The sequence below is a fragment of the Thunnus thynnus genome, chromosome 11 (genome assembly GCF_963924715.1).
Source record: "Thunnus thynnus chromosome 11, fThuThy2.1, whole genome shotgun sequence".
Classification (NCBI taxonomy): domain Eukaryota; kingdom Metazoa; phylum Chordata; class Actinopteri; order Scombriformes; family Scombridae; genus Thunnus; species Thunnus thynnus.
In genome coordinates this window covers 30,408,081-30,430,398 of record NC_089527.1, presented here as the reverse complement: position 1 = coordinate 30,430,398, position 22,318 = coordinate 30,408,081, and the positions used below count along the sequence as shown (strand labels likewise).

At 38.9% G+C, this 22,318-nt stretch overlaps 2 protein-coding genes across 5 annotated transcripts in view; both read left to right on the top strand.

Annotated features, from left to right (window-relative positions):
* The first annotated feature begins 908 nt into the window (after positions 1–908).
* Positions 909–16,884, top strand: stam2 (signal transducing adaptor molecule (SH3 domain and ITAM motif) 2). Its single transcript, XM_067604423.1, has 14 exons — positions 909–1,111; positions 3,081–3,165; positions 3,363–3,438; positions 4,231–4,326; positions 4,560–4,706; positions 7,649–7,718; positions 8,135–8,333; positions 9,088–9,182; positions 9,325–9,407; positions 10,340–10,427; positions 10,558–10,612; positions 10,871–11,018; positions 12,624–12,790; positions 14,307–16,884. Exons 1-14 carry the CDS (start codon positions 1,072–1,074, stop codon positions 14,491–14,493), a joined length of 1,536 nt encoding a protein of 511 aa, XP_067460524.1. The 5' UTR covers positions 909–1,071; the 3' UTR covers positions 14,494–16,884.
* Positions 16,885–19,132: 2,248 nt separating this feature from the next.
* The window catches only part of cacnb4a (calcium channel, voltage-dependent, beta 4a subunit), a 40,621-nt gene continuing 37,435 nt past the window's right edge, over positions 19,133–22,318 (top strand). Inside the window, exons 1-2 of one of the 4 annotated variants that reach the window (XM_067604420.1) lie at positions 19,133–19,448; positions 21,935–22,018. In XM_067604420.1, coding sequence (XP_067460521.1) covers positions 19,386–19,448; positions 21,935–22,018 — 147 coding nt within the window. In that variant the 5' untranslated portion in view covers positions 19,133–19,385. The remainder of the gene's footprint in view (positions 19,449–21,934; positions 22,019–22,318) is intronic. The other 3 variants (XM_067604418.1, XM_067604421.1, XM_067604419.1) reach the window with 3 other exon arrangements.

Sequence of the window (22,318 nt, the reverse complement as noted above, 5' to 3'; positions counted from 1 at the left end):
CACCAAACATTTCCACGGTCACTGTATTTTATGCATATCTCAAAACATGGCAATAAACAACAAGTGCAAGCAACCAGTGTGCTCATCTATCTGTCTTGTTCATGTGCTGAGTCATGTAGGCTAGTTGTGATTACTGCCTCCCAGGGACCCAAACTGGCTCTTTGTCGGGTACAGTTGATGCCTCTATAACTGGCCAAGTTGGGCTCTAATTGCTGCACTTTTTCTAATGCAATAAAATTGAATTTTAAAGGGAGCTTTCAACAGCATTGTGAAAGCAGTATAAAAAAACAGTCAGATAAAAAACCCCAAATGAATATAAAATGAAATGATTAGGAGGGGAAGATTTTCCTTCTTTGAATTGAAGGTCTATACGGATAGAGGATGTTGTATTGCAAACAGACTGCAAAGCCCCTTAGGTAAATTTGTGATTTGTGAAATTGGGCTATAGGTCAACAAATAAAACTTATCTTGGGGACGTTTTGGGAGTCTTAAATGTTTGGTCCTTACAAACTTCTTGGTGCTATATGCTAAAGAGCTTCATCCCGCTGCATTGTTCAGATTCTGGGGGACTGTGTATAAAAAGGGCTTCAGGTACCACACTGTACCGTCAAATTAGAGCTGAATCACAGTCACACAAACTTATAGTTTCATTTCCAATCTAATGTCCTTGGATGGAACCAATAGTTTGCGCCTGAACTGGATATTGTGAAAAAAAACCTCTTCTTTCCATTAGATGTCAGTATTTCGCTTGTTTTCATGGAGACTAGACAGAGCTGTTAAACTCAAGTGCCAAATATCGTGCGGAGATAATTTTCTGTTAATGTCCTTCTATACAATAATTAAAAAAAAATAATTAAACCTGCTAATATATATATATATAAACAAAAACCTTTTGCCTAGTACAATTCTTACACTCAAAAATAAATCAGGCGTTATTGAAGGCAGCCAAGTTTCCGGAAGAGCAACTAGTGTGATTTTAATGGACACGGAAGAGCTATTTGTTTAGGTTTAGCCCGGAGAACAACACAACTTTCCTTTCTTCTACTAGTGTAACTGTTTTAAGCTGTTAGTATGCCGTTATTTTCCCAAAATCCATTTGATCAAGATGTGGGTAAGTGAATGGCTGCTTGTTTGTCGTGTTTGGTGTGTCACAGCTAGCTGTTAGCTAACGAGACGGCCAGCAGTACTTGAAGCTAACGTTAGCTTAGCATGAGTTAGTTGGTTGTAGCCTTGTAAGTTTATTCAACAGGGACCATTTGAGTATTAACAACAACAACATCCAAGTCTCAGCCACCTTCCCAGTGGGTAGGTGATAAACTGGCTGGTTGTCAACAGCTTCCATGAAGTTTATCGATCAGTCTAGTTGCTAGGATGAGTGATTGATTGGTAACTAACGCAAACTTTAAGTGTGATTAATACACACCGTGACTGGCCGCACAATCACATGATCCCGAATCAGAAGAGCAGAAACTCACTAACAATTCTCCATTTACAATAACCTTTCAATTATTTGCTTTTACATTGATGATTAACGTAAGTGTGTAAAATGAGGTCGATAGTGAGAATGCTCTTTGGAATTCCCCAGAACAATTAAAACCCCCCTCGGATATTCACCTTAGATCAGGGCTGGGCAATATACTATATCGATATTGTGATATGAGATTAGATATCCTCCTAGATTTTGAATATCGTAATATCATGATATGGTATAAGTGTTGTCTTTTCCTGGGTTTTAAAAGCTGCATTGCAGTAAAGTGATGTCATTTTCTGAATTTACCAGACTGTTGCAGCTGTTGTATTGTTTGTCTTTATTTACATAGTCATTATATCCACATGACTCAAAAATCTCATGGTGTAAATATTTAGTGAAAGCACCAGTAGTCATCCCTACAATACTGTCGCAATATCGATATCGAGGTATTTGGTTAAAAATATTGTGATACTTGATTTTGTCCATATCATGTAGCCCTGCCTTGGATTGATTAAAAACCCCTCACTTGTGAGAATCTGTCATTTTTCACTGTATAATGTGATTGAGTAAAATATTTTAAATGCTAATTTAACAAAAGTGTTGGTTGGACCAAGCAAGGTATTTGAAGACATCACCTTGGTGTTAAAAATTAGCATGATGGGCATTATTCATCATTTTATGACATTTTATAGCTAAATGATTGATCTATTAAATAAGAAAATAATCTGTAGATTAACAGATGATGAAAATGAAAATTAACAGGCACATTTGCTATCCTGTTGTTGGCAATTAGGCAATTTTTTTTGTGTTGATCAACTAATTGATTAATGGACTGCTTCAGTATTGGTTAAGACTCTTCTACTACCGTGAATTATGATGTTTTAGCTTGGTCATTTGTGTTGCAGACATGACTCATAACATCACTGAATGTGTTATCATGCAAATTGTCATGCAAACTTAATCGCCTCTCACCAAGTTTTTCGCTCCCTGCAACACCACAGTCCTTGTTCCAGGATAATATAGCAGTTATGGATGGACAATAGTGGACTGTGTAGTGCTTGTTGTATAGTCAGGACGTCGACTGCCATGACAGGGTTTACTATAAGTTTATGTATATGAGTGATTTCCTGTGAGCACATTACAAAACAGGATGTTCTATAGAATCTTATCACAAAGCTGGATCAGCCTTTTAAACCAAGACCACATCGTCAAAAACATTGATCTTTAATGCACACAGTGAATGCAACATATTTAATGCTTGTTGTTTAAACTGTCACCTACTAAGTAAACTGATCACAAGATGAGATGTGTCGACATCTTGGCAGAACAATTTATTGGGGGAAATGTTGCGAAGTTCTCACTTTACATTTAGATAAGTTACATCACTCTTCCAAGATTTCTTTAAACTTCAACCTGACCTGCTGGTATACCATTAACTAGTTTAAAATGTGGCAGTTCACTGATGGTTGTCATTCATTAGTAAAATAACACTAACTCACTGTGATTGGCATGTCTACCCACAAATGTGTGTGAAGACAAGCAGCTGGGATTTCACTGAATATGTTTTCTCATTGGACCATTTATATATCCCTGTTTGACATATTTCCAGAGAAGGCAACCAATGAAAACAACACAACAGATGACTGGGGCCTCATTATGGACATCTGCGATAAGATTGGAACGACGTCCAATGGGTAAGCTGGAATCATGGAAGAGCTTGTTAGAATTTTAGCAGAACTGTGGTTCAAAGAGCTTCTTTCAGTACAGTAGGATTGTTTGACACATAGAGCAAATACTCTACACTAGATCGTATCAGGAGCTGTGCGTTTTTGCTGTGTGTTGTTTAGTGATTCTTGTTTAAAGCAGTAATTTCTACTCTATTCTCTTTCAGGCCAAAGGACAGTCTGAGATCCATTATGAAAAGAGTCAACCACAAAGTGCCACATGTTGCCATGCAGGCCCTCAATGTGAGTTTGTTACTGTGCTTTCACGCCACAAAATTTTACAGACTATTTTCCAAAAGGGGAATCTTGGATAACCATGCCATCAAGAAGTCTACTGTGTATGAACTTCTCTAGCCAACATAATAACAGGAGCTGCATGTTGTTGCCATCATCAGTGAATACATCCTTCCATTTCTGCTCAAACTCTTCTGACAGTTTTACATTAAAAAAAGACCAATTTTATGAAAATGCACTTAGCAAAAAGTAACTAGAAATTATGTTAAGAATAAATTCTCTTTCTGTGGACTCAAAATCTAATAATATCAAATCAACCGATGAGCTACAACACCATGATTATCCCACACATATGTTTTTCTTCACTTTTCTCCAGCAGATGGTCAAAATATCCATTTACCACCAACACATTTTTGCTGCAGTTGAGCTATAATTGATGTAATATTCCCATTTTTAAAGCCATACAGGAAATTGGAACATTTCATAGTGTGAAGATGGAACAGAGATGAGGAGTATGAGAGCTGTTTCTCTGACTGAGTCATCATGAGCAAAGACTGTCACATGATCCTGCTCTATTTTTAAACCTCTGCATTCACTCATTCAGACAACTAAAACCCTATAATGATAAACCATTTATTGAAAAAGCTTCACCTGCTATTAATATATGCTATGAATAATTCAGTAGCGTGAGTGGTACAAATGTGCTTTGTTGAAATACGTTGTTATAGTTTTTTTTAGTTTAATAAACTATATAAGTGATGTTTAATCTCATTTTTACTATTTCAACTACCTCTCTTGCAGTTGCTGGGTGCCTGTGTGTCAAACTGTGGCAAAATATTTCACTTGGAAATCTGCTCAAGAGAGTTTTCCAGTGAAGTACGCACTGTGCTGAACAGGGTGTGTATTCTTTTTTTTTTTTGCTCACTGCTCCCATTTTACAACTTCATCTCCCTTTTGTGATATCTCTCCTTTGCCTCACACATGTACTCCCTGAACATTCTGAGGAAATTTGGCTGAAAGATCAAAAGTGTTAACTGTTATCGGGCAACCATTAGCATCTTCTTCTAGCACAGGTGACAGACACACAGGAGAAAGCTTACACAGCTGTTTTGTTTGCATGTCCTCTGTAGGCCCACCCGAAGGTGTGTGAAAAGCTGAAGGCTCTGATGGTGGAGTGGGCTGAAACTTTCCAGAAGGATCCACAGCTCAGCCTGATCAGCGCCACCATCAAGTCTCTGAAAGAGGAAGGCATCAGCTTCCCCACCGCATCCTCACAAGTATGTTCACATCACATTACATCACGTGCATTGCATTGTTTCCAGTTTCTTTATGTGCAGCCTATCATTTAGTCATGTGACAACCATCTTTTAAAAAAAAATTTTTTGTAATAAAACAAAACAATTCATCTCAATGGGCAAAAAAAGGAACACCCTAATCTCTTCATCTCTTTGACATTTATGGGTAGCCTCTAACCATAACCCTGACCCTAGTTTGGAAGTAAACCTACAGTTCCCAAATTTCACCTTCCACTATCACCATTATAATAGTCAGCTTTTTCCAAACAGGAATAACAATTTGGAAAACAAATGGAAAACAGCCACAGCCAGATTAAGCAATATTTTCTCTCATATTTGAGTATCATTCAACCAAGTCATCTGTTAGCAGCTACTACTCTCTTCACAGTTCTCTCTCCTACACCTTTGTTTTGCTGGTTTCTTTATCCTGATCACAGCAACAAAATAAGTGTGTGTCTGGCTTCTGTGTAGCCTCAGGCTGTTGTCATGGCTGTGGTTTCACTGGAGACCAGCGTGTGGCCGGTGTGAAGGTTCAGGCTGGGTGGAGCTTGTCTGTCTGCGTTTACATGGCGAGAGCTTACAGTGGAATTTCCTCTTCACATATTTCACATAATTTAGTGGTTTTGTGTGTGTGCGTGTGTGTGTGTGTGTATGTTCCGGGATCAGGACTTTCTTTGTGATTGTAGTAGACAGAGCCGATTCCTGCTTTCTCTCCTTTCTTTGTTTGACATCCCTGCATTATGATTCGTTACATAACGGCCTTTTTTATATGTGTCAAGGTTTGAAGTGAACTTTGCTCTCAGATTCTCGTAAAGTAGCTGACCTACATCTGTATCAGTTGTTGTTGTAGCTTCTCTGCAGACGGTGGTTTTGGTTGTGTGGTGTTTATTGAGGGCTTTTCCTCTTTTAGATGTTAAATGGTGTTGAGTTTGTTTTGCCATTTTCAAAATGATATTTAAAGGGAGAAAAGAGGGATCCATAAGAAAGTAAAAAAAATGTTTGCCAATTTGTGTCTAACGATGTAATCCTGCATAATCCAGTCAAGTAAACACTTAATAATTAAAATAAATACACAAATCTGGACAAATAATCCACAATGTCAGACAAATACATACAACACACTGTACAACTGATCCATTTCCATCTGTTTACAGTATACATAGACTATTAAACATCACTGTGGCTTTTATAAGAATCACCTGAAACCCCTTGAGTTTAATTTGCTCTCTCATCCTCTCTGTGTTGCTACGGGCCGTGCCCTGTTTGGTGGCGGTGTGCAGCATTATTAAGTTGTGGGAGGGGCAGAGTGGAGAAACCTGCTTTAATAAAGAGCAGGTGGCACATGAGGCAGCAGGTATGACATTTAATCTCTAGACGCCGATGAGCAAACAGCAGCAGGTAGAGTGACTCAAGCTGTTTCTAAGGTGAATTAGACATTAAATCAATATTAATGAACCCATTAAACCACTATGTGTTGGTAGGTATGCAGCCACTGTCTGTTTTTTGCAAGTCTGCAGAGATGGTGTAATAGTTTTATCAATTTGGATTCAGCCCTATCAAGATGTTTAAAAGCTTTAAATGAGTCGCTGTTGTTTAACTGTTTTCATACTGAAACATTGAAAAGTACCTACAGGACATTTTTCCTTCCTTTTTCCTTCCCCGAGATTTTCCATTGTGCATTTGCTCTGATATATTTACTGCTGACAAACGGCCATTTTTACAGGTCCTATTTCCACTTACAGGGATCATTAGTTCTTTGTTTGTTCGATCACTCAAAACTAGACAATTAACCACAAAGATTGCCTCTCAGTTCTGCAACAATCCACTGAAATTTGCTCTCAATCGTGGGGCGTCCTGGTGGTAGAATGGTGTTAGACTTTAAAGACACATACCGGTTGTACGTATCTGGCTGAAATCTGGCCAGGAACCTTTGTCACTTGTCACTACCCCCCTCCCTCTGTGTTTCCTGTCTCACCATATCTGTATAAACAGATATCTGCATATGAACGCAGAATCTGTAGGCAACGGGACAAGATTTTGGTACCATAAGCTTTCTGGTTTCCGTTTGTAGGAAGTAGTATTGACCAATCATGTTTGAGCAGGCTTTGGTTGCATGCAGGTAAACAGTCCATGTGGAGAGCAGAAGAGGTAGAAGGCATTGGCCGAAATGTGATCTCGGAACCCATCATCTATCGTCTGAGGATGATTTAGCTTTTTATTAGCTTTTTAAAAATGTATCTGCATTCATATATCTGATTCTGGTTATACAGATCAGCTGACATGTCATCTGGACCATCTCAAGTTGCTAATTTGATTGTAAACAACAACCGACACATGGAAGAGGAAGTCTTGTCCTGGATATCATTATCCGTCATCCGGATATCTGCTGGCTACACCGGAAGTCCTGAAATATTGGCCGTTGTCCCAAAAGGCTAAATCGTCATCAGTCAGATAGCCAATGGGTTCCAAGACTGTTCTCACTGTACTGTTAAAATGTCAAATAAAACAAAAGTGCCATACAAAACAATCTTTTTTAAAAAAACTGCTCTCACTCGTGACCTGTACTCTGTTTAATCCGCCTCTATTTCACCCACTGTGAATATGTGGGTGTGAAGAGTCGTTGTTTAACACTAGCAGTAAGATCCAGTTGACCTATTTTGTCCACTTTGACCTCATTGCCATGTCAGAGAGCTGCCTTGGGTCATCTGAGACAAAAGATAATGAGACAGCTGTGTGGACGGTTTACTGTCTCAAGGCTAGTCACATTTCTCACCAACATGTAGGACCCAACATCAACTGCAGATGGCATCACGATCACTGTAAATCTGCTTTTCACCTCTAGTCTTTTATGCTACAGTCTCACTCATCCCTGTATGTATACAGACACACACAGACCTGACCTTATCTGTCTATATTGACCACAGGGTTCCAGCACAAAGGCCAGCACACCTGCTGTGAGCAAAGCAACTGATGATGATGACGACCTGGCTAAAGGTAAAGCCATGATTCACTGCATATAACTGTATCATTATCATCATCAATCATTAATATCTAGGATTTGTCTAAGGCTTATTGTTTTCAGTTTGTACTGATTTGCTCGGAACTATACTTGTTTTTAGAAGGAGTAGAACCATTTGAATTATTAAGCAGATTTTATGCTCCAATGCATCAAAAGGTTGATTCGTCGCCTACATTATTGATTATTTTCATCCTACATGCAAGCAATCCTCTGAGAGCTGTTTGGATTCTAATAGGGAAGAAAAAAACAAAAAGGATGAGTCCTGATGTGTCCATATGTGTCAGATATTTGACAGACATCCTTTTTTTTCCTCTTCTCTCTCTCTCTCTATCTCTCTCTCCTTCGCCTCTCTCCTTCCTATCCATAACTCCACCCCTCCACCCCTCCCCAGCCATCGAGCTGTCCCTGCAGGAGCAGAAGCAACAGGCGGAGACGCGGCCAATGACCGTGACCTCCGACCCCCCGAACTACACCAACGGCAGCGGAGGACAGGAGGCGCGGAAGGTGCGCGCGCTTTACGATTTTGAAGCGGCTGAAGATAACGAGCTGACCTTCAAAACTGGAGAACTCATCCTGGTTTTGGATGACAGGTAATGTTTCATAACACGTCCAATCATCGCTCATGACAGATTCATGACAGACTGTAATTGGTTTTGTTAAAAGCAGTTATATTTTTTATTTTGTGATATACAGACAAGCATCATCTTCAGGTACATGCAGTCTAATACAACATTTATGCAATAAATCCTATATCATAAAGCTTGTAATGTCCGGGGGTTTGTTGACAATATGTCTGAGTATGAAACCAAATCTTATTATCTCAGAATTTTTAATATAGGATATATTTATACATGGCCATGTGTTGGTTTCATTTTGTCCAGTATTTGAACCCACAAGTTCAGAGATGTAGTTAGATGTAGCTTGAGAATATAGTGAGTATAGAGTGTATATGTGTGTTTTTGGAGTGATATAACCTATAAAAAATAAAGTGCATAAACTGATTTCCACTCAGTGATCATCATAAGTCAAGCAGCCTTAAAAGAACTGCATCATTTTATACAACCTTCTTGATTTATACTCTAAATTTGCTCCATACACTGTAGATTTATATCAATTTGAATAACATAACAAAGTCTGTTGCACAAATAAAGCTGAGAAAACACTGGAAGACTCAGTATAACCCACTTAACAACAGATTTATGCAGATCAGTCACAGACACGATATGTTCAGAATGCATTTTTATTTAATCAAACATTTTTATATCACGGTGGCTCTGAATGTTCAGAGATGCTTATTCTCTGAAGCTCATGCATTGATGTTTCATGGCTTTTTTTTGCTTCCAGTGATCCAAACTGGTGGAAAGGAGAGAACCACAGAGGAGTGGGTCTATTCCCCTCCAACTTTGTCACAACCAATCTGAACGCTGAACCAGAGACAGGTAGGTCTTTTTGTTAATCTAAAAGTGAATACAGTAGCCTCTTCACCTGTGCAAAGCATGAGAGCTCTGAATGATCCTTAGCCTATTGATTTTAAACCTGGGGAAGTTAGTTAGTTAGTTAACTTAAGCTTTTCTTCCACAGTGGCTTATGTGGAAAAGACAGCCAGTCCTGAAGAGACGAGCATTGAAACCAAAGTGGAGCCTGAACCCGTCTTCATTGATGAGGTAACACTTCTGCAAAGTCTGGAGTGAAAGTCCTGTGATAGTGGTGTACAAAGATTGTAAACATAGATTGGAAAAATATTGTAAATATGCCTCAGTGTCAAGCAAATATATTTAAATGAATGATTTTCTTCTAGTGCTGCGTTCCAGTTACACACTAGTAACCTTAAAGTTGGTGATCATAACTGTTATTATCTTAGACTGTGTGTGCATGAAAACACATCTTGCAGTAACACTGTCTTGTAAAATGAAATCTTTCACATTATTTCAGTGTTTGCTTTCTTAAATAACCTCTCATCAATACACATACAGTACTGCGCAAAAGTTTTAGGCACCCTAGTTGTTAAAATTCTTATCCATTATGCAATACCATCACGGAGGTGTCTGATCGGTCCCAAATTTATTCATGACATGACAATGACCTCAAGCATTCAGCTAGAGTCATAAAGAACTATTTTCAGCAACAAGAAGAATGATGAGTCCTCCAACAGATGGTTTGGCCCCCACAGAGCCCTGATCTCAACATCATGGAGTCAGTCTGGGATTACATGAAGAGGCACCTGAGATGAACTAAATAATAAACCCACAGAAGAACATTCTTTCTTCAGGATGGTTACAACAACCTACCTGCAAGTTACCATGAAAAACTGTGTTAAAGTGAATCGAGGAGAACTGCTGCTGTTTTAAAGGCAAAGCTGCTCACAGCAAATACTGATTTACTTTAGGTTTCTGCTGTTTACTCAACTTTGTATGACGTTAACTGATAAATAAAAGCCATTCATTACATTATCTTGGACAGCATCCTCCCTTTAGTTTTAGTGCCTAAAACTCTTGCACAGTTCTGTACATTTGTAAAAAAAAAAAAAAAAAAAAAAAAAAAAGCCTTCAATTCAATTACCCTCCTAAACCTGCCATTTCCATTCTTCCTCCTGCAGGGGAAGATGGACAGAACGCTGGCACTGTTGCAGAACGCAGACCCTGCTGATCCGGCTCCTGACTCCCCAGAGCTGCTCCAGCTGGAGGGTATAAACCTTAATGCTGGTGTAAATGTAACCGCTCTGCCAGTGACGGCTGCAGTTGGTCTAAGCTACAGTGTTGTTTTCTAATTCTGTTTCTGTTTCCCTCCCCAACTGGTGAATATTTGACTGAACAGGTGCATGTGAGCAGATGAACCCGATGATTGATGAGAAGCTACAGGAGATTGACAGGTAATGTGTGCTACATATGGACTTGTTTTGTATCTACATATATCAAAACTGATCAGTTTAAGGCCCAGTTAAGTGTGTGAGATTATTTAACATCCAGTCCAGCTACTATGAATTTTAGGATAAAGACAGTAATGATGGAGCCTTGGCTGTCAAGACCTCAGAAGGCCATGATTGTGTGGCAAAATCTTTTGGCCAATTAGACTGTTATACAAAAGAAAAATATTTATTGTCCATTAAATGTGTCTCCTCATGTTGCAGGAAACACTCAGAGTTGTCAGAGCTGAACGTGAAAGTTCTGGAGGCCCTGGAGCTCTACAACAAGCTCATGAACGAGGCTCCGTTCTACTCCCCCTATTCGAAGATGCAGACGCAGTACGGACCAACCAACTCAGCTGTAGCCATGCAGGTCAGAAAAATGCACTCCAGTTTTCCTCTGTGCTGTCATTTAATACAAGAGATTCTTTCACATTTTCTGTGGGATGTTTTTATTTATGTTGCTCTGAATCATAAGGAAGGACTTTCTGTCTCAAAGGACATTAACACAGTAAGCCTGTCTAAATAATCAATGAATCAATAACGAAAATGCTGTAGAGCAGCATGGATCTAAATGAAAAGGACACAAGACAGAGCACAAAATAACAGACGTAAGCTAGCTTAGCTTGTTTCATTAGATTGTGTTCCAATTCATGTATTAACTCTGTCTACTCTGGATTTTCTCTCTAGAATGAATGAATGAAGGTATTCCTGTTCAATTTCCAATCATATTATTCAATATTCTTGTTGGTTTACTGCAGCTGTCTCATCTCTGTCCTATTAATAAAAAGCAGAGCTAAGTCATACATAACATACAACTGATCATACAACAGTTCAGAACAATAAAGGCTGGAGGCTTTGTGTGTTAAAGAGGAGGTGTGTGCACCCACCTGCGAGTACCCTGGATAATTGAACACCAACAATGAGTGTGCTCTTTGTCCACTGATGCAAATTATCTGTCAGTGTGATTCTTTATTATTTCAAGGAGACAACAGAAGACTTATGTAGGATGGGGGGATCATTCAGAGCAGTTATGTGATTATACTTGACCTTTTTTTTTTTTTGGTCACATTTTGTCTCTCACACCCTTTTCTTGTGTGTGTTATATTCGACCTGTAACGCAGTTGTTTCTTAGACTCATCCTGATAGGTTGACATTCAATCAGCCTTTTTTTCCTCCCTGGAGAGTTGGAGGCTGCCTGGGTTTTCTTGGCACTGGCTGTTTTCTCTATAATGATTGATGTCACTGTCCCTCCCCAGTGATTTAGAAAAACGTCCAATTCGCTGGGCAGGTCAGCTCCAGAAAGCTGCTCAGCTTTTTATTTGCCCTTCATCATTTTTTTGTTTATTTGGCAAAGCACTCTAAAACTCTCAAACAGGTGCACCTGCAGTGACAAGAATTCCTTTTATACATGAGCATCTAAAATCACAAAAATATGATTCTGATTTTCATACTTTATATAATCTTCCACAGCAGCTACTGTATGAACTGTATGAAAGTGTTAAGTAGTTTTTTTCTGTTTTAGTAGGTTTTTAATTTGTACTCTTTTACTAGTTTTCTCTCCTTATTTGTGCATATAATATTTAATTTCCACTTCTATAAGAAATTTATTCTGTGATGGAGGTGTAGCACTAGGTGATATGACTTGCTACTGGCCATGTCTGTCATATTACCTGCGAAAGTGAGAAGCTGCTACCTGCCCTTTACTTAAAAGAGAGGAGAGATAACAGATTTGTTAGTGTGGGAGTTTAGAGAATCGACAATGGTGGCAAAATAGTGACATTAGAGAGATGACGGGACATGAGGGCAGCGAAATAAAGAACGACGATGTTGAGGTTAATGGTGGGCGCTTTAACTGCTAAGGCATGGGGGTTGGGGGGTGGCCCCACATCTTGTAAATAAAGGAAAAACTGTGATATCCATCATCCTCTCAGCACTAAATAAAGACAAGCTGCCTCTCTCTCTCTGGTCTGCTCAGGGCTACCTCGGCCCAGCCGGCGGTCCATACCTGCCTTCAGCGATGCCCCAGGTTCCCCCCGCTCAGCCCTACACTCTGCCCAATGACCAGCCGGGACCACTGCATTCCCTGCCCCCCAACGTCTCAGCCCCACCCAACAGCCAAGCTGCTCAGCCTCCATACATGAGGTAAGAAACACTGGGAACAAGATCCGTAAAGCGATTTTGGGCTGTCCTAGACAAAAGATGACCAACATGAAAGAAATATGGCAATTACTTTGGTTGTGGCTCTGAAACAGTTTCCTACATCGCACTGTGAGAGATGTTCAAACATGGCCGTTGTCATGGTCTTGCGACTAAAGATAGCCTGGGACAAGTTCTGACAGTGTCAGAAATTTAGGACAACTATCTCACAATGTGACTGCTGCTACAACCTACGTCTACTAAACAACAATAGGAATGCAGCATGAAATGATGCACTGATCAACATGGCACTGATGCTAAACCAAAGGATGGAGGTAAAATGAGCAAAACAAAATGTTTGGAATTCCATCAAAGAAGAAAATCTTGTTGAGTTGTGGCAGCAGAAGCCTTGTTTGTATGATGTGTCCTCCAGCTGTTATCATGGCTGCGCTAAGAAGGATGTAGCATAGAAAGCTCTATTCTTGCTTAGCTCCATTGTTTACCACTATAGCGGCGCAGATGATTGACGTACGCTGATGACGTTTTCTTGTATATTGACTTGCGTCGTAGCCTACGATTCAGTAGGTGTGATCATCATGCAGTCTACATACATCAAACTTGATGTCGCACCCAAGTTTATTAGATCCATGTCGCACAGTGCGGCTGTCAATAAACTCATAACAGTCTGTAGGCGCCTTCTGTCTGTCCCGGTGCCACTCTTAGGAGATACTCCAAAGACAAATATCAGCCAAATATTCAGCCATGACAGAGTTGGAGAGAGGAGTGCTAGGAGGAGTTTGTTGTGTTGGAGTACAGAAAGCGTAGCTTAGTGTTATCTAAAAGATTTTCAAAGTCATGGCTGAATATTTAGCTAAGCTACTGTTACTCTAGTTTTTTTGTTTGTTTGTTTTTTAAAAAAAAACAGTTGCTTTATGTAAATCAGTTATTCTACACGCAAGAAATCACAGCTAACATGATTCCCCACTTGTTGGCCAGTAATATAGAAATAGTACAACTTCTAAATTTCACAACTGGGTGTAAAGTTTTAGGGCTTTTAGCTTTTAGCTGTGAAAAGTAAACAGCTTTTTTTGCCAGAAAGGCTTATATCCATTTGCTTTTAACTGTCCTTTATTGCCATTTCTAAGGATAGGTGTTCTTTTGTGTCCACTGTTCCACTGATTCTGCTTTCTTTCATAGACAGTATAAAAGTAGAGAAAGAGTACAGAAAGTAGAGTGCATTAGCAGCAGAAAGTGGACAGATGGATGGAGTACAAGTCGCTAGATTGATTGATAGATCATTTTGTTCCTGGAGCGTGTCCCAGAGAAACTCCCAGCATCCACAAGCTTGATGCAGCTTTGAATCTTGTATAGGTTGAATTACTGCTCTACTCAAAAAAGACGTGAAAAGAACTACTGAAGATGTATTTGCCACATATAAAAAAAAAAAGAATATCATTTTTACATGTTGAGGTTCAGTTTATATATTTGCTGGTGATACTAAGAGTCTGTATTATCTTCACAGCAGTGGAATGAACGCTCAGTACATGAACCAAGCTGGAGCTCCTTACCCACCACAGGCAGGCGTTGCCATGGACATGTCGACCTATCACAACTCCAGCATGCCTCCCGTTTCCTATCCTGTGGCTGCTCCCCCTCACCAGGCTCCTCAGCAGCAGCAAGCAGCATATTATCAGCAGCCTCTCCTGTAAAACTCAGACTGACCACTGACCTGGGATGAATACATACTTCAGATATTTCACTTTCTAGTGGTGTGTTCATTTGGCTTCTCTTCTGTTTGTGTGTGTGCGTGTGCGTGTGTGTGTGTGGTAATTGCTTTAGGATCGTTCCTATAGCCATTGTTGTCCCTGACGAGCCGAAGTGAACACACCCTGGGCAATGTGAAATAACTGAGGTGTGTATAAAACGCAGGTGTGTTGTGCATCAGTCAGGACTGTGTCTGTGTGCATGTACTCAGCGTCAGGAGCTTTTTTCCCGGCTGACAGTGAGAGCGGCGCTGGTCTTCAGAGGTCAACACAGAAGAAGAGTTGGGTTTGCCCACTAGTACAGGACCATGTAATGAACAGTTGTTGCCTAATTCTAGTTAGCATTTTAAAATCCATATTTCAACACTGAGCAACTCGCATATGCCACAATTTGACACTATTCATAGCTTTCACTCAACACGTCCTGTTCTGAGGAGTTAGGCCATGTCCACACTAAGCCAGATACATCTTGAAATTCTCTTGGTTTTGGCCTTTTTTATTCATACTAACTTGTCTAGCCAAAGCAACATGTCGGCTCCAGCTGCAGTCCTCTGCAAGTGTCCACACTGGATGCATTTAACCACAGTACTGATGTGCATGAGAAGCATTTTGGCAGCACTTTCAGCCCAATACAAAATCACTGTATTGACTTGACTATGATGGAGTTGAAGTATAAAAATATGCCTTGAGTCACAGTCGCAGCCGGTGAAATGTTTTTACACAAGCTGTTTTCTGCAGATCAGTCAGATAATTGTAAGACGGATGATTTAAAATACAGAGCTTTCTGCAGAAACATTGCAGTGTGGACAGGACAAACGCATCTCTTCCAAAATGTTCATGTATGGCCATCAGCCTTCAGCATTTTTAATGTATCCATATTAATGTAGACACGGCCTAAACGTCCTTCATCTGTGATTTAGCTTCTTTCAGTTTTTAATCGTAAGCCATCTTATTTTTTTAAGTCTGTAGGTGGATAAATCTGAAGGAGGGTCCAGCTGATTCTGATCATGTCTTTGTCCTTTAGTGCGGTTTGCACTGAATGATTGGAACACTTTGAAATGATGTGGGAGCTCGTGTTTTCTGCTAAGCCAGCACTTATCAAATCTGTGGGACAGGGCACATGTGCTTGCTTCAGGACAAAGTGTGGGCGTCATTATTTAAAAGGCAGGAGCTCCATTTTCTCCCTCACCAGCATCCCATCACTTTAGCTGATCTGCAGTTTGAAGAGAATCTCTGAAGTACAAATTCTATTTTTCAGCTATCAGATATGTATGTTAACAGTTATATTTGTGTAAGTGCTTCAAAAAAATGACTTTTCCATAAACTCACTGCCTTGTAATGCATTCTGTGGTTGCATTTAAGATATTTAAGGTGATGTTTTGTTTGTGTGTATGTGTGCATTTTTTTTTTTTTTTTTTTTTTACATGTAAATGTTCGAGGGCTTACTCATGATAGGTTCTTCATCGTCGTGAAGTGAAACTGATTTTTCATCCGATTTTTAGGGTAAACAGACTTAGTTTGTTGGATCTCTTTGTGTGTTAATTCATCCGCTGAAATGCTGCATCTGTTCATGACATCAGTACCTTCCTGCCTCTCATCTTCCTGTGTGGGGTTTCTTCCATGTGGTGGAACCTGGTGGGATCCCATGTTTTATGCAAATGCACGATACTAAGATGTTTCAGGCCTCTACACTTCAATTTCAAAATTGCTGATGACATTGCTTGTACTTTGATTTATATATATATTGAAACATTATGTGTATAATTTTCATTGTTTGGAGAATGTGTAATTATTATTACTTTGCTTGTGCTTTTACTTAACTCCAGGCAAAATGTAAGCAGAGCAACATTTTTTTCAGACATCATTAGTTGTTGAATATGAAAAAGGAGAGAGTGAGACATCATGTTTCAAGCCTATTGTTTTTCTTTAATTTTGGGGGTTAAAATTAAGGAGCAGCTTTCATAGATTCTACAGTCTTTTGCAGTAGCTCCATACTTATAACTAGCCAGAACGGTCTATATTTCCTTTACTTGCCTCATATTAAAGGCATTGTATATTAGATGTAAAATAGCTGGTTTTGTCAGTGACATTGACATTGCACCTTAGCTTTGTAAACATTTATTTACCACTGGATGCCTTGTTTTTCTGTAGAAATCAAAGAATGACATGGACACAACGTTGGAGGGTAACTTCTGTCTCAGAATCCGCTGGTTATGTATAATTCTGTATATTTAAAATATTCCAGGAAAAGTTCCTTTATCCAGGATTTTAAAACTGCTTTTGTAACAGAGCAAACTTAAAATGTCCTTTGAAATAATAAAAAAAAAACAACACTGACCCATGTTGAGAGTGGTCCGTTCTTCCCACAGTTCTTCTGGATGCATGTAAGTAATTACATTTATACATTTAAGAGGAACACGGTTGAAAGTAGTCACTGTTCACCTAATTAGCGCCTCATATTCCCTACACACACCACCAGCTGCACATGCCAAACCAGCCAATAATATGATCATTACTCAGGCGACATGATTTATTCATTGAACTAAGCCTTTTTATAGTTCTTGCTCTTTACTCTTCAGTAAGATGCACTGGGGATCTTTGAAATACTTTTCCAAGGCCAGACGCCACAGGTTATCCTCCAGGATGCCACCAGGCTACACAGTCTAAAGGCTTTCCACAGACCTGCAGAGAGATTGTCTGAAAACAGCACAGCTGGTAGCTCTGTCTGCTGAGGACGACTGAGGAGATTTTATCATCTGTTGTTTGTCCTGATTGGATTTGAAGAGATAAAACTGGCCTGTTTTATTTTTAAGTGAAGTGAAAACAGCCCTATTGCATCTGTTGAAAGTAAAAAGTCCTTAAAAAATATATAAATACATAAATATAATAATTATAAACTTTATCTATTTAGCACCTTTCATACGCAAAATCCATGTTAAAGTGCTTGCATGATATCTATTTATCTATGTACTATATCACCATTATTATGTATTTATATATTTGTTTTATTCCTACTTGTTTTAGTGTTATTTTGTTGTTGTTTTTCATAGTATCTTGAGGAAAATGACCTGGCTGTGAAGTCCAAGCCAAATGCCAGGTCATGCTGGTGCAGTGGTGGAGAGTTTATACTGCCTTCAAATGCTCCTCGTAAACTCCAACTGCCACCATCAGAATGTGCATCTTGTCAACATGCATATACTTAAACCCTTTTAATCACACAACCACCAAAAGTATTAACAACAGAACCTGCTGATAAGATTTTTTTTTTGGACTACAGTATTTATAAATCCTAAATCACTGAGCTACAATCAGCTGCAGCTTTGACAACATTTGACACAAGCATGAAAATATTTCATTCCTTCCATCCTTTCATTCATTCATTTCTCTATAAATGTTTATACCTGTTTATACACACCTAACCCAGTTTGGCTTCAGGGCATATAAATATGTAATATTTCAATTAAAAATTAAAGGATATTGTGACTTTTTTGCAGCATGCACAACCTCAACAAACAGCTGTTCATGTTTCTTACATAACATATATACCATGGTGTGCATTAAAACAAAAAAGAAAGAAACATACAGATAAGAAGGAAGTAAAGATACGAGAGCAAGCATCTAATATGTTAACTTTTCAATGTTTTAACATGCTGATGGTTCTTCTAGCTTTATAAATTATTAAGTCAAATTTAAACATGTTATGGTGGTTTCCATGTAGACCATTTCATTTTATGTATATTAAATTCTCCCGAAATGATTGACAGATTCATACAATTATAGCATAGAGAGAGGGGAAGCAGGTGTTCTGAGTCATTCCAGCACAATTTAGATTCCGAGCATCCCCCCAAAATAGATAACATAGAGTTTGATAGAATAAGCATTCATTGGTTTTCAACAAATCAGCTCAAACGGTCATTATTTGGATTCCTCCAATACTTTGTGATGCAAACTTATAACACCTACATGCTGCTAGTCACTGTCTTCTATTAAAGCAGTTACATCAGTTGTAAAGATGGTGCCAGATGTACGTAGGCTACTGCATGCAGAGCCTCTGAAGTCAAATCCATCTGTAAGGATTCTCAAGATTCAAAGATGCATTTGTGCATATAGAATTGTAAACAGTACACTGTGCAGTGAAACACTTAACCTTAGAGACTGTGCATAGTGAAAGTAAGGATGAAAACAGAGAAAAAGACCTTTTTGAATTTGGCAAATGAAGGCAATAGGACATTGAAATAGAGTAGAAATCATGGACTATACAGTTATTATTAAGTAAGAGATGTTAAAGATTGATACAAAACATGAGATGTGAAAAATGGAGCAATATTGGACATGAAAATGTGGAAGAAAGAGAAAATATGGACATCAAGGATACAAAAATAAAATGGTAAGTGTAAAATGTGATGACTGTGAGAATTAAGTATACACTGTATCCTACTGGAGAGTCGTGCACGTCTACTGTACATTTCAATATGTTTAGATAGATATTATAGCTGGGTGCTTATGTGCATCATGTTGCAGTTACAGTTACAGTGCTGATATTTATGTTGCATCCTGAACGCAGCACTGCTGTATCCCTGTGTGCTGGGAGTGTAGGGGGAGGGGTATGTTAGGTATGTGAGGATACTCCAGCATCATCTGTGCAGCGTTACTGCAGAGCAGGACGCATCTTCAGCTGTGGACACAGCCGAGCAGCATACACCAGGGTTTTCTCTTCTGTTGGCGGAACCGAAGCAAAGCTGGAGCCGGCGGTCCACTATCCGACACCGGAGCAGCAGCAGTTCCAGTGGAGCGGCACAGAGCGGCAGCCCCCGCCCTGGACCGACGAACTGGCTGAGATGTCCCGGCACATCTATACCCGACACGGGATAGGAGAGGGACTGCAGAAGCCTGTGTTTCAGGTACTTCTCTCTTCTCTTCTCTTCTCTTCTCTTCTCTTCTCTTCTCTTCTCTTCTCTTCTCTTCTCTTCTCTTTATACAGTTACTTTGCATTTCTTTAATTAATAACAACACATACAATTATTCCATACAAATATAACTAAGAAAACTTGACTAATATACAGATAGACCAGTATCTAAACCTTCAATATTGAAAATACATTTAACAAAATGAAGCCTGATCATCAGGGACACATAAACTCATTGAGCTGCTCTCTGTTTGACTGGAGCTGGATTTTTCCTAATTCCTAATGAGCCCCCGAGGTGTCATTAGTCAAACTGAAGAGCAGGTCCTGCAGTGTGCTGACAGTGTGATTTATTTTAAAAGAAATGAAATTGGATGCTTAATTATTCAACATCCTCTGATGGAACTCCACTCATGATGCATGAGATGGACCTGGTCACTTTTTCAAAATGGCTAGATGTTACCACATAGTCAAAACTGAAAAAGGCTGTAATTAATAGTTTCTTCTACTGTTAGTGTCCTTAAATGCCTAAAAATCCCTCTTGAAAGTTTTGTTTTATAGATAAATATAGATAAAATGAGAGGGTGATATGGATAAAATCCTTTAAATGGAATGATAAATGGAACTGTATATGGTGATATTGATATAGTATATTGATTTATTGATTCAGTATTTTTTTCTGGAAAATCAGTTGAAAAATTGTTAATGGTTAAAGTAACTAGACAGGAATGTTTTTTGTTAATCTAGCAAATGAAAGACAGATCAAGGTAGGTCATCACATTAATGCAAAAAATCACATAAACATCCAGAGTGGCTATAAATCTTATCTGCTTATTGATTTGTAATATTACCCACAGTGTCCTTAAATAACCTGAGATATTGAAGGTAAGACTATATCACAGTATTAACAGTATGACAACATTTCTGATGGTAGACAAATTTATATCATTTCATGGAATGATTATATCACCCAAACCAAATATAGATAGATGGAGAATTTTATTAAAGGAAGAGGGAAATTGGGCGCATAAATCATAAAACAAACTAGGAGATTAGAAAGAAAATACAACAATAAGCCATGAAATAAGAGACCGAACTCAAACTAGATCCTCTGACTCTAATAGCTCTAATAACTTTAACAGTAGCTATGTATTGAATAAACATGGTACAATGATAGACATTAGTAGTGCAAGTCAGGTAGAGAATGTTAAGCACTGTCTGAAGGTGCTTGGCTACGTTTATCATAAAGGAATTCATCATTTATTGAATAGACAGTATATGCAGTATAATCGTGGGTAGAGGTATGTGTACAGACAGATGGTGTCAAGAACAGCAGACAGCGTCAGAGAGATAAACAACATGATGTGTTCATGATACAATGAATATAGAGCTGAAAGAATTAGTCTATTGATCGATCAGTCTATAGACAAGAAATAAATCAGAAACTGTTGGTAATTGATTAATCATTTGAGTCATTTTTACACAAAAGACGAAGAAAACCAACAAATGGTTTTCTTTGTCTTTTGTCTTATTGAAATGAACATCTCATATAATCATGGGAAGATTGAATATCTGCAGCTGCATGACAACTGAGCAAACTCAATCTGCTGATGAGGACTGTGTGATACGGTCAAAAGCTCCTGAGCAAGCGGGTATGTGGACTCTGACTTATGATCTTTTGGACAAAACAAGCAATTTGAGGATGTCATCTTAGGCTTTAGAAAACTGTGATGGAAATTTTTCACACTTTAATTAATGAATGTGTTAATCAAAATGATGAATGTAATATGTAAATGCATAATCTAAAGTGAGCAGTCTAATCTGAGGCTTCACTGGCTGAATAGCTCCTGTCCCCCACACAAAAGGGACTCGTTATATAGAGTGCTGGACTTGTGTAGGAGGGATGCACCCTCCTGTCTCCCTTAGGAAGCCTTGTCTGATGTGCTCAAGTTTTTATTTGCATCTGTCCTGGGAATGAAGTAAACCTCAGAAAAGCTTGTAGGGGAGATTATTTTTAATGGAGGAAAGGATGCCGCACTTCCAGCGTGCAAAAGGCTGAGAAGTGAAGTCATTTATCATATTTCCCTCCTCCTCCTGCATATCAGGTGAAGTGTTACCTCATTAGCTCCTCAAGCGCTGAAACAATTTACTGCATGTGAAAGTGGGTCAGGATAAAGGGAGTCTGTGAATCCCAGAAATGTTCACGTAAAAGCAATTTCTTGTTGATTTTGTCATGAGCGTCTGATAAAGCAGGAAAACACTGACTTCATGTAATCGGGTCATCACAATGGAAAAGAGGCAGAGCCCTGTCAACCCCAGGGGCAGAGAAACTGTGTTTTAATGGGCTTGCTGGGGGGAAGGTGTCCTTGAGTTAGTGTAGAAGAGAGTGAGGGATAAATTTAGGGGCAATACAGCAAAAAATGTGAGACACGAGTAAAGAAGGTGAAAGAGAGGATTTAATATGTGTGTTTTGTTCCCACCAGGCTAACAGAGGGACTTACTCCAGACGCAGCCGACTGAAGAGGTCAGATGGCAGCACTACCTCCACCAGCTTCATCCTCCGACAGGTAGGACATTTTATTACATCAGCACTATTTTATTTTTTCACTCGTTAGATTTATTATATTATTTTTTAAATAATGGAACGTATTTTTAATGTAATGTAAAAACATTAGGGTATAGACCAACAACCCAGATGTTCTGGAGTATAATGGAGTTTGGTCTTGCCAAGATAAACATTACTTACTAACTGTTTGTATGTTAACATTCTCTGATGCTAAGTGTTTCATGCTATCTAAATGTCAGTATGTTAACATTCAGTAGTTTTTAGCATGTACGTTAACCTTCTTACTGCAGTGTCAGCAGTG

Bases quoted from the DNA above. Each gene is read 5' to 3' on its own strand.
- stam2 (XM_067604423.1), top strand. From the start codon at position 1,072: ATGCCGTTATTTTCCCAAAATCCATTTGATCAAGATGTGG. The intron at 1,112-3,080 runs GTAAGTGAATGG...ACATATTTCCAG, and splicing joins TCCATTTGATCAAGATGTGG to AGAAGGCAACCAATGAAAAC. The intron at 12,791-14,306 runs GTAAGAAACACT...TTATCTTCACAG, and splicing joins GCTCAGCCTCCATACATGAG to CAGTGGAATGAACGCTCAGT.